Genomic DNA, 13,033 nt, shown 5'->3' with positions numbered 1-13,033 from the left:
CATTTCATGCATAACACTTTTAATTCAGCTCAAAATATCTCACATTGGGTGTCTCTGCTGACCTCATGTGGAAAAATCATAATATGACATGGTATTTCATGACTCTTGCCACTAGATGGCTTTTAGGCTCTATATGAAATGATCTCCTCGGTCCTTTTTTCCAGTTTATTTCTTCAGTATGCATTTAGGTTTCTATTTAGACATTATGAAATTATTTTTTGGTAAAGTTTTAGCATTTTTAGTTTTAATTTTTACCTTTTTTAGGTTTTTCTTTATATACTGAATTGCCAGATTCAAGTTAGTAAAGTAGACAGCAGGAAAACCTTGACGAATATTGATTTGAAAATGCTGATTTTAATTAATTTTGGGTTATAATTACAAGCCAAGTACACTTAGAATACTTCATTATACTTTTAAGCATATCTTGATCAAAATAAGTACAAATACAGGCCAAATATACCGAGACCTTACTGTCAGTATAAGTCAAGTAGACTCGTGTGTTTTAAGTATATTTCTGAGAAGTGCATAAAAAGTAGACAAAGTATACTTTCATATTTTTCAGTTTAAAACTAATAGCACTCTTGAATACACTTCTTTTCATCATTACGTATATGGTTTGACAGGCTGCTTTGAGGAGGCTTGCGGCTGAATGTCCGGACAGTATCGGACCTGCTGACCATCAACAGCTGATCAAGCCCAGACTGGTGGACTCGTTCCTGTTGTGCTCCAACATGGAGGAAAGCTTCGTCTGAATCAAAAACAACCTGTGCAATTTTCTCAAAGTATTTATTTGTTACCAAAAGAAACCACATTGGCTGACCTGTATGTTTTTGTATACAACCTCCATCCATCTGGAAGAAATACAACATGGATCATGCATGACTGAAATATACTGACTGATGTAAAAAGCTTTATTTACATCAGTCAGGGATTTAGAAAGTCTTTGTACAAAAGTATCAAATAAAAATGAAAACATATTCAGCTGCAGCTGTGCTTGAAGAATCAGACATTTTAAATGTATCATGTGTATATTTCCTATTCAAATGAATGTAAATGAATGTTTGATACTGCAGCCTATATAGTGCTGAAAACTATTTAAGAATCTGGTAAAGAAGCATGTGCTGAATAAAGCTAAACTCTGCTGGGTCTGTGCTGAATGTTTCTTCCCTGAGTTAGCCTAAGGGTGTGAGGGAGACGGAGACACAAGAGTTTAGAAACAACTTTCTAGGCTATGAGTTGACAAAAGTTGTGTATAATGATAAACCTCAGCCTTTAAAGGGATCATGAATTCAAGTTTCTCTTTTATTGAAACAAGATCAGAAAATGACTCATTTCTGAACCAATAAGATTCCATTGTAGCATTTTCATGGATCAGTCATCTCTTCTGATTGGTTAATAACTTTTGAGTGTTTTTCAGCATTTAATCCAGAAGCAAATTAATTTCTGCAAGAGCATGGAGAGATTCACGAGTGCACAGGACACAGTTTGAGTTCACACACAATATCTGAGCGAGAGGAGAATCAGTTCATAAGAGAGCACTGTATATTTGAGAGCAAAGGATAATTTAATAACGCCATACATGTTGTGTTTACTTGTGTTATCTTTGTTTGATGATCTGAAATATTAAAGTGTGACAAACATGCAAAAAAATAAAAAATCAGGAAGGGGGCAAACACTTTTTCACACCACTGTATATTGATGTATATTTGTGAGCAGATGAAAAGTGAATGTTGATTTCTGGAGATATTTCAGCGAGAGCTGCGGCTCAGAGGCTGGTGTGTTGCTCCTGTCATATAAAGCTCATGGAGACCTAATAAAGCATAAAAGAGCATCATTTCAGAAGAAGAGATGCTGATGGAGATTTTCTAGAGATCAAGGCAGCAGATTGAAGCTCTGAAGCTCCTGAAAGACTGAATTACCAACGGTGTTCAGCAGCGATTGTTTGTAGTGAAGACAGAGAAATAAAGCACACTATCAGGAGACGACGGGATTTCTTCATTCTGCTGATCTGAATCACATTCATGATCATTCATACTGTCATCAGTTCACATCAGTCATTCACAAACCAGTTCAGGATTAAATGAGTCTCAAATGTGCTTTTATTCAATCTGATGAACAATTTACAACATGAATATTAAAGCAACTTTATTACTCTGTTTATTCCAGATTCAGAACAGTGTGTGTCTGATCTAGATGTGTAACTTCTACAATGAACAATGAAAAACACGAATTAAAAATGAATGAATACAAATGTGATGAAGAGAGATTTGATGAGTGTGTGTGAAGATCAGAAAGAGGATTTACAGAGTGTCTCTCTATCCTTTAATATCACACAGAGACACTGAGAAATGATAATCAACACCAAATCCAGCACAGAGGGGTTCAGTGAATGTGGTGTTGAGTGTGTGTAAGTGTGTGAGTGTGTGTGTGTCAGAGACGCTGTAGAAGGACAGAGAGCCGGCCGACACGTCCACATACACTCCTACTCTATTAGAGGATAGACGGTCAGGAGGTATATCAGTGTCGATATTATTGTGATAGACAGTAAATCCTTCATCAGAGCAGTACAGACTCCAGGATTTGTCATTGTATCCAAACTCACAGTCATCAATCCCTCCTTTCCTGCTGATTCCTTCATATGTCACTGATATTACAGCTCTATCTCCGCTCCATTCAGCCTCCCAGTAAAAGCGTCCAGTCAGTCTCTCTCTACACAGAACCTGAGGATCATGATCAAATCTCTCTGGATGATCAGGATACGGCTGATCCTCTTCCACACGCGTCACCTTCCTGTTCCCATCAGACAGAACGAGTTCAGTGTGTGCTGTGTTTGGATCCAGTGTGAGATCACAGGCATCTGAACACAAGAAGAGAGAAACATCAAGAACAACAGTGAAGATGTGTGTGTGTGTGTGTGTGTGTGTGTGTGTTTACAGCTTTGACAGAATGTCCTCCAGATTCACAAATGTCCTCACTAATCCAGTGAAAGCTGTTGAACAGAGACTAGAGATTCAGACCTCACTAGCAGTGCCGGTCCTAGACTTCTGGAGCCCTAAACACAACTGTGTGAAAAAGCTGTCAGGCCTGAAACAGAGCAGACTAGTGTTGTCAAAAGTACCAAAGCGACACTTAAATGTGAAGCGTAATGATAGCAGGCTTTCTGCAGCAGCGGCTCGGCTCATTCCTGCTGACAGACGATCCTGTGTGTGTTTGTGTGTGAAGAGCCTCGACGCTTTCTATTTACTGTGTGTTTCTGCAGTGTTGATCACCGTAGCCAATCACAGGCATGTTTGTTGATCATGTGAACACAACGGTTTAGTCAGAATCAGCTCAATCCTCCAGAGTTTGTTCAGCGTGAGCTCTGCACTCTCCAATGGTTTCTCTATAACAACAGTGTGAACATGATGGCAATAAGAGATAGAGACAGATGTGATGATCGTAACAGCAGTTTTCACTCAGTCAGTGAGTTTGTGCTGCGGCTGAACTCAAGTCAAATCACATTCATTGATTATAAACAAACACATTCAGAATCTGAGTGACAGTTTTATTGTTCATGCTGCTAAGATCACACAGTTTCAGGAGTTACAGCCGTATTGAACTGAGTCTGAAACTGTGATGATTGACATTGTGATCATAAGCAGAGCGACGGACGGACAAAAACAATCTGATAAGAATTGAAACCATTACAAAATAATCTCCATTCTTCTTGTCATGTTTCTGCTCTGGACAGATATCTTTGATTTGAAGCCATAGGTCTCATCCACACTAATATGTTTTAATCTTTTTCTCTCTGTTTTGTCCTTCTGTCCACACTGAGATGGTGTTTCTGTCCTGTGAAAACTGAGCTTTCTGAAGACGCTCTCATGAGTGGATCATTTTGATAAAGCTGTGTTCGTGTTGTAGTGCGACTGTGAAAACTGAGCTATTTGAGACACTGACACATGTTTAGTCATGTGACGCGTACTGTACCGACAGATATCTGTGTTTACGCCGGTATTGTGCCTGTTATGAGCTGTTCACTTTCACACTGTTGCTAAAGATACGTTACTTTGTTCACTCTTCATTTCACAGTCCTGCAAACATGACAGAAAATTCACTCACAATCGCTGTCCTGCGGCGAAACATGAGCGCAGTTGAGTTTAAGAGCAAACATATAATGTTGAGAGCGACCAGGACGCTTCAGTGAATGCTGAGATATTCTGATCAATAAAATGATCCTGCCAGAAGAATAGAGTGAAACTTTATTATGTCTGATCGTCTGTATCATCTCAGTGAGCTTTATTGTTTCACACATGTGCAGTAAAGTGAATTTAACGTTTCTGATGTTTCAGTGTGAATGAGAAGCTTTTGAAAACACTTGTAAACTCTAGTGTGGACGAGAGTGTGGCGTTTTTATTGTGTTTGAATTAATAGTCACGTGTCAAGACATGTCATTACCATCACTGCATGATGTCCAAAACATTAAATAAATATAAATCTCATGTATTAATAGAAAGATATTCCCACATGACTCCTCTAAAGCTGAATGCACAGTTATGTTCACATTATGTAGTGATACGCTCCTTAAATCATCTTTGAGAGAAAATGAGCCCCTGGTGGTGACCGGCACTGATAACTAGTTAAAAACGCCTCATAAACTGGACAAATCATGTTTCTCTGTAAATCTAGTGTTTTTCTGTGATGTTTGTTTGGGGCATAAAATATATCATTAACCTGATAGAAAAACAATTAAAGTCTATGAGATGAGCTCAGTAATATAGTCAAACAACTGTGTGTGTTTTTAATCTAAACCTCTTTCACATACTCGATTTATCTTCTCCTACCCTCCTTTGACAATGTAGAACTGAAAATTAGGATTCTCGAGAAATTCCTCATGTCAGCAACCTTTCCTAAAGTCTCATCCAAAAAATAATGGATCTCATCTAAAGAGTAAACCTCATCACAACCTGGGAAATATCTGACAGATCTGAACCATCAGATAAACACCATCCTCATCCTCATCCTCATTCATTTCATCCTCACCTAATTTTAGTAGTTTTTCTCTAGGCAGACACGAATTTCCCTTCCTGACTCTATTCTGATCTTCAGTGCTTCCAGATTCTGTCACTACACAATCCCTGCTTCTCCGGCCCTCCATCCCCACAACATCGTTTATTTCAGAGATCTGCACTTCAGCATCTCCTTCAACTAGAGCTGTAGCTAACCATTATTTTGGTAATCGAGTAATCGTTCGATTATTTTAATGATTACTCGAGTAATTCAGGGTTTCAGATATTTAAATGCACATAAGTACTAATGACAATACATTTAGAGTTTGTAAAATATGCACTGATGTCTATGGAAGCTGCAATAACAATCCTGTCCATTATAATTAGACTATATTCATATCAGACACATATTACATACTGTGAGTATCACTGTGTCCTAACCAGACGCGATGCGATAATATTCATATAGCGATTTGACTGTCCACACTAGACAATGAGAAGCGATGAAATCAATCAAAACCACAGCCAATCAGAGGAGAGTGTGGGCGGGCTCTCATGGCAAGAGCACAGCAGACACAATGAAATGGGCAAGTACATAGTAAAATTCATAAATATTACACCATTTAAACATCATTTAAAGTACAGACGGAGTGACTGATCCAATCTTCGTCATAAAATACACTTGTTTGTTCCAGTGTTAATTTCGTTGACGAATAATTTGTCAATTTTCTTCAACAACATTTTTTCACAGACGAAAACGAGACAATGACTTAATAAAAATGCGTTTTGAATGACTAAAACTATGACTAAAATCTACTCTAATTTTCGTCAATGAATAAAAACCAGACGTAAATGAAAGAGAGGGACGATTTGGGAAGATATCCAGTCAGGACTGCTGTCCTGTGTGGAAGATGCGCACATTTGAAGTGTAACGCGCTGATCTAACCGCGGGAAACGCGGCGCTGTTGCGCCCTCTACAGGCTCGTGCAGCAGCACATCTGACTGCTGCGCAATTAAAGGTGCTCTAAGTGATGTCACTCGTTTTTAGGCCAAAACATTTTTTGTCACATACAGCAAACATCTCCTCACTATCCGCTAGCTGCCTGTCCCCTGAACACACTGTAAAAAAACACGGTCTTTGTAGTCGCCACAAGCTCCGAAAACGGCAGTAAAAACAAACTGGTCTAGCCTGGACCACGAAACATAATAAACATGCTCCAGCCAATAACCAACAAGAATGATTTGCGAAGAAGAACATGCGCGTTCATGACAGCAATGTTTTGGTGCTACTCACGAACACTTTTCCTGGTTCGGAGCTGGTGCTTTGTGTGTCAAAAGACATAGAACTGATTTGAAACTTGGCTCTGGCTCCGAACCAGCACTCAAACTGCCTTGGTGGAAAAGGGGTAATAAAGGCAAGGCTGCCAACTCTCACGCATTCAGCGTGAGACTCACGCAATTGACCCAATTCTCACGCTCTCACGCCACACCCTCATATTCTCACGCAGACTCGTGCAGCAGTGAGGAAAAAAAATCGCGCCGCATGATCTCGCAAAGAAACGCGCAGAGAGACCAGACAGACAGTGTACAGGGAGTTTTTTGTGACAATTGTGAGGGAAATACACAATTTATTCCCATAAACTGTGTAGTCAGCTGTTCTCCCTCCCATCTGCACCGTGTGAATTGTGAACGCAGGCAGGTCAGTGAGTTACAGGGCGCTCAGTGCCTCCGTCCAGTTTAGGCTAGTAACTAATAGGCCTAATATGCTGTTATATAGTTTATAGGGGTGTGACGAGATTTCTCGTCGAGGCGAAAAGTAGTCTCGTGATGTTTCCATGACAGAGTGTTAGGACGATTAGGAAAGAATATGCCACCGCTACGTTTACATTACGTCTCCACTGTTGTTTTGCTTTGTATTTAAATAAAAAAACATTTAATTCAGTTGGATAACGGTCGCCGCCGCTCCATATTTACAGAGTACGCGCGATCACAAAAGTGAAAGTAAACGCAAGCGCGCATTCAAACGCGATTTCAATACCCCGCATTTGAAAGTGGCTCCCTGATGAATACAGATATCTCTCAATATGAAAGCTATTTTAGGCTGGGCAGTGTAGTTGTAACCATCTCTTAGTTCTGTATCAAAGAAAATTTGGTCTTATTTGATCTTTGAATATTGAGAGAGTGCAATTATGGCTGCACTTATTATAAAGTGTTACCATAAAAATGAATAACAGTTTTCTCTTAATCTTATTAAGCACAAACAGTAAGGTTTCATTTGTTAACATTAGTTAATGCACTGTGAACTATCATAAACTAACAATGAATGACTATTTTTATTAACTAACATAAACAAAGATTAATAAATACTGTAGCAAAGATATTGCTCATTGTTAGTTGATGTTGGTTAATACATTAATGTTAATAAATGAGACCTTATTGTAAAGTGTTAACATTTTTATTTATACTGTTTTTATGATCAGTTTGTGGAAAGGAGTTCAGTTAGGAGGTCAAAGGTTGTAGAAGCTCATAAATCATGTACAGTAATGTCTGAAGAGACTGAAATCATACAGAAGAGAAGTCAGTCAGTTGAGTTAGTGGCAAAACCTTTTACAGTACTTGAGTATTGTTGTCTTTTACTGCATATGATAATTCAGTCTCAGAAAGTAGAACTGAAATGACATTCATTACAGGATGATTAGTTAAAACATTTCAAATACACCTGCAGAATATTTTTTCGAGTCGTGTATTTCGCCATCTTGTCTCGTCTTGTGAACTCAATCTCGAGTCTCGTCTCGTGAGATGCCCGTCTCGTCACACCCCTAATAGTTTATACAGAATTAAGTTAGCATTAGCAGAGTTGTTTGTTTTGCAGCACTGAGCAGTTATTTTACATAACTTTATCATAAAAAAACAGTACAAAAGCAAGCCACGCCCCTCCATAAGCCCATCCCCCCAAAATCTCACTCTAAGCTGAACTCAAAAGTTGGCAGCCCTGATAAAGGTGCTTACACAACAAAACACACTCACTTACGCATATGACTTAAAATAAATATAGAATAGCAATAACAATAATTGATTCATGTAAAGTATCAAAAGTAATTAATTGTATGGTTTTATTGAACAAAACTATTAAAATACATAATGTATTGAAATGTACAACTAATGTTCTTTATGTAGTATAACAAATGCCTGCAGAGGGCACTAGTGGCCTGACGATTGTTTTTACACTTTACAATGCGATTTAGTTTGAGTTTGAGACGTGCCACTCATGGAAATGATAACAGTTCATGTGAAGCTCTGAGACGCACATAGATAACCTACACACATGTAAATTACAGCGCATATATATTAAACCTGCAGCAAATACATTTATTTAATTAATTCACAGCCTTTGTAAATTCCAGTAGCATTATGCTTTATTATGATTTTTAAACAGGTTTAATATTGTGCAGCCTTAGAAAACGGTCTAATAATGCATTTCATGGAATCTGTGGAAAGCGCCACTTCCGGTATTTTACTGGTTACTCAACACAGGCAAATTGAAATCAAGGATTTTTTAATAATCGAGTATTCAAATTTAATTGAGAAATTGTTACAGCCCTACCTTCAACCATTCACTCATTCTCAAAAGTCAACTCCTTGTCTTTCCTTTCTTTACACTCTCAGTAGGAATTAAGAATTAACATTAAGAGTCTGTGAGCTTAAAACATAAATACTTGTTGCCTAAATGACTGCACATGTTTCAAATACTTGTCGCTAATTGTTCATCTAGTTGTTCATCCTTGAGAAAAACCACCACTGCTTTGTTCATTCAGGATTCAGAAACAATATTCTCATGTCCCACACGTTCAGCCACCTCCAGCAGCACATCTGCACTCCAACTGCACAGACTCTCCATCATTCATGACACACCTGATGCTGTGACGGAGTGACAGAGATGACGCCTACACACTCATGTGTGACGCCATCTCATTTTGTGTGTGTGTGTGTGTGTGTGTGTGTGAGTGAGAGAGTGTGAGTGTTTGTAGACCTACACTTTCGTAGTCCTGCTGTCATCATGACCTCTCCTCCATGATCCACACTATAAACACACAAACACACATTAACGTAGATCTGCATCATTCACACACACGTTCAGTGTGTCATTATTAGTGTTTGACATACTTGAGTATCTGCAGTTTATAGTTTGGATCCTCCAGTTTGTGGTTGAGCAGCTGCACTCCTGATTGTCCTGGGTGATTGTAGCTCAGATCCAGCTCTCTCAGGTGTGAGGGGTTTGATCTCAGAGCTGAAGACACATAACCACAGCCTTCCTCTGTCACCATACAGCCAGACAACCTACAGACACACACCAGACAGATCATCTACAGATACACAGTCAGATCATATATAAAAACACACAGGCGGACCATGTTGAAAATCCCTGAGACTGTTGATGTCATTGAAGCCCTGTCCACTTTCAACAGCTGCAGCCTGCTGTGACTTAAATTAGCGACCTTTAAGAAGGCTTGCTTCAGTAAAGTGGTTTACTTCCTTTCCTTGTCTTTGCTGCTCAGAAATTGTCACATGGTTCTGTGTACAAATAAACCAGTCTGATACACCCATGAAATGAATTATGTACTGTCATTGGTGAAAATAAACCTTTAAAATGGATATTGCCTCAAGGTGTTTTTACTGACGCCCCATTGTGATGCTCCCCCTGTGATTCAGCAGTGTCCTAAGAGTCTTTTATATGGTCCTTCGAGCCGGAGCTGAGCGTTCCAGTGGACCAAGAACAATCAATTAGCCAATGCCATGTATCATCTCGTCAATGTCAAATGTCAATAGATGATGTCATACGGCAATCAGAATATTCATTATGTCATTAAGTTGCATTCGCATTCTGCCAAGTGTCAGCCCTTTACGTTTGTTTGCTTCTCTGCTGCTACCTCTTTGTGCTCACATAACATATTTGAATACAGCCAAATTCCCAATAAAATTCTTTCATCTATATATTTTTCTATTTTGTTGTCAGACAATATGAAATGGTGACTGAAATGTGGCCCATTAAAACTACATATAGGACTCAACACTAAACCTTGTCATTATTTGTCCGAAGGACAAGCACAAGTAGAACAGTAGTAAAACAGAGTAAAACAGTTGCTTGTCTGGAAAAAAAACAAAAAAAAAAAACAGGATTTTTTTTTTTTTTTTGGTGTAAATATAAATGTATTCTGAAGCAATATCCTTTCAGAATATTCCAGCTTTGACATATATAAATGTGCATATTTGTGATATTTACACTGAGGGCATTTTTTTTTTTTTTTACCTTTACAAAGAACAATTTCCCCCCACCCAATCCTGTACGATTCATGTAAATCAGGGGTCTCAAACTCAAATTGGCGGGGGGCCGTTTCTGTGATTGACACCTCATAGGAGGGCCATAGTAACGTTCAAGCGCAAGAAGGCGCAACATTTCAGAAAATTTACTTTCCTTTGCATTATTTCTGATTTACATCAAATTTGCCTACTAAAATATATTTAAACCTATACTATAAATATTTTATTTATCATACTGAATGTAAATAGCAGTGTCTCTCTCATTGTTACAGAGTGTAATATAACACTATTACTAATAATATAATATAATATAATATAATATAATATACTAATATAATACTACTAATATACTATTAATTGCAATAGTCTGGTGCAACTTCTCACATCCAACAAGGTGCATGGATTTAAAAAAAAAAAAAAAAAAAAATAGTAATTTAGGAACAAAACCATCAACACTTGTGGCGTGGAGGGGTCAGAAATAAACAAAAAACTGGAGCTATATATAGCCTATCAACTTTATTTTGCCAAAAAATAAAAATCTCTCATTGTCATACATTATTAGTTTTTAATATTTAGTGGAAGTATTTTCCCTTACTTCATGTTAGCTTAAATAACATTAAAATTTTGACCAACACTGTACTGAACAAATACCTACCCTGAATACATTTGTACACTCTTCTGTTTCTTGACAGACACCTGGCAGCGCATTTGTCCAAGATGCTGTTTGAACATCGGCAACGTTTAATGGCTGCATCAGACGCGTTTCGGTGGTTTAAATCGACGCTTGTGACTAAATGTCGAGTGCTTTTACTGTAATTTAGGCAAGCGCATTCATAATAGAAGCGACGCGGTTGAGAGCGCGGCTCATGGTTGCATAGCAACGACAGACGCAACTGGAGCGAAAACGCATTGGAAAGAAGGAGAATGAACTTTTTCTTTGCATATCAGACCGGTGGCAACTAGAGAATAATAATAATTTAGCCGGCCGGATTATGTTTTATTTTTGAGATCAGTTGCGGGCCGGATAGAGGGGGAGGGCGGGCCGTAAATGGCCAGCGGGCCGGCAGTTTGAGACCACTGATGTAAATGGTATGATTCATCTTTACATTCTTAAATTTGTTCAATAAATTCAATTAGAATAAGACACTATGGGCTGTTACCAATCAAATTAAATAATTTACAATAAAAAAAAAAAAAAATTCTGATTTAACCTTGAGTTTTGAAGTATTAGACAGACTAGATAGCTTTGATATTTGCACCACTATTTACAATGACACTAATAATTCTTAATTTCTAATAGGAATGCAAAATCATGAAAAATCAATCAGTAGTTGATTTTTTAAAATAGATTAACGAGACACAAACCTCTACATTCAATCGTGTTTGCTCCTATTTATTTTTGATCACAGTGCATAAAACGTTTAGTCCCAATGTGCGCACATTTGGAGAAATACACATTTACCTCATATTTCATTAGATAAAACAGAAGCAGGGCCATACACAGGGTTTCATAATTACAGAGGTCACAAAATGTAGTTTACTAGTCTAGGGGGGTACATGACTTTTGCCCAATTTGCTGACACACACACACACACGCACACACGCACACACACACACACACACACGCACACACACACACACGCACACACACACAGATCATCTACAGACACACATTAACATTTTGACCATCTGACTGTACTTTATCCATTATATGTTCTTAAATACCTCAGGATCTGCAGCTGACAGTTTGGACTCTTCAGTCCATCAGAAATGAAGCTGACACCAGAGTCCTGTAGGTCATTGTTACTCAGATCCAGCTCTCTCAGGACAGAGTTTGAGGATTGTAGAGCTGAAGACAAACCGTCACAACACCGAGCAGTGAGATTACAGAGAGCAAATCTGAAAGAGAGCAGATCAAACACACATCAACAGTCAGATCATCTACAGACATACATTAACATTTTGACCATCTGACTGTACTTTATCCATTATATGTTCTTAAATACCTCAGGATCTGCAGCTGACAGTTTGGACTCTTCAGTCCATCAGAAATGAAGTTGACACCAGAGTCCTGTAGATCATTGTTACTCAGATCCAGCTCTCTCAGGACAGAGTTTGAGGATTGTAGAGCTGAAGACAAACCGTCACAACACCGAGCAGTGAGATTACAGAGAGCAAGTCTGAAAGAGAGCAGATCAAACACACATCAACAGTCAGATCATCTACAGACACACATGAACACTGTGATCGGCTGACTGTAAATGATCTCTAATATGTTCTTAAATACCTCAGGATCTGCAGCTGACAGTTTGGACTCTTCAGTCCATCAGAAATGAAGCTGACACCAGAGTCCTGTAGGTCATTGTTACTCAGATCCAGCTCTCTCAGGACAGAGTTTGAGGATTGTAGAGCTGAAGACACAATTTCACAATGCTGATCTGAGAGATTACAGCCAGAAAATCTGGAAGAGATGAAATATTAAAATAAATAAATAAAACAATAAAGACATGTACAGTGGGTTTCCAGGTTTCTGCCCTCAGGATGACATGATCTGAACACTGAATCATAATACAATTTTTTACCATTCAAGATGACATGTTGAATAAATGCTTGATCGGTAGTTTAAGCTTTACAGTGATGAAGAGAGAGAGATTAATACACTGAGTCATGAATGTGGAAATCAAATCCTTTAAAATTACGTTAACAAAATAAAAGAGCTCTTAAAG

At 38.3% G+C, this 13,033-nt stretch overlaps 1 protein-coding gene and 1 pseudogene across 6 annotated transcripts in view; one reads left to right on the top strand and one right to left on the bottom strand.

Moving 5' to 3' along the window:
- LOC125247928 overlaps positions 1–840 on the top strand; it is a 35,831-nt pseudogene extending 34,991 nt beyond the window's left edge.
- The window catches only part of LOC125247875 (NACHT, LRR and PYD domains-containing protein 12-like), a 220,444-nt gene that overhangs the window by 193,818 nt on the left and 13,593 nt on the right, over positions 1–13,033 (bottom strand). For 2 of the 6 annotated variants that reach the window (XM_048159405.1, XM_048159407.1), the window contains 6 exons: positions 12,595–12,768; positions 12,314–12,487; positions 12,033–12,206; positions 9,153–9,326; positions 9,023–9,069; positions 2,077–2,857 (listed from right to left, as the gene is read on the bottom strand). The exons of 1 other annotated variant lie outside the window; for it this stretch is intronic. In XM_048159405.1, coding sequence (XP_048015362.1) covers positions 2,316–2,857; positions 9,023–9,069; positions 9,153–9,326; positions 12,033–12,206; positions 12,314–12,487; positions 12,595–12,768 — 1,285 coding nt within the window. In that variant the 3' untranslated portion in view covers positions 2,077–2,315. Of the gene's footprint in view, positions 1–2,076; positions 2,858–2,896; positions 3,383–9,022; positions 9,070–9,152; positions 9,327–12,032; positions 12,207–12,313; positions 12,488–12,594; positions 12,769–13,033 lie in introns of those variants that run through there. 3 more of the 6 variants (XM_048159410.1, XM_048159408.1, XM_048159409.1) reach the window with 3 other exon arrangements.

The sequence above is a fragment of the Megalobrama amblycephala genome, linkage group LG15 (assembly GCF_018812025.1).
Source record: "Megalobrama amblycephala isolate DHTTF-2021 linkage group LG15, ASM1881202v1, whole genome shotgun sequence".
In the NCBI taxonomy this organism is placed as follows: Eukaryota; Metazoa; Chordata; class Actinopteri; order Cypriniformes; family Xenocyprididae; genus Megalobrama; species Megalobrama amblycephala.
Note: the sequence above shows the minus strand (reverse complement) of the source record. Positions and strands in the feature narration are given on the sequence as shown.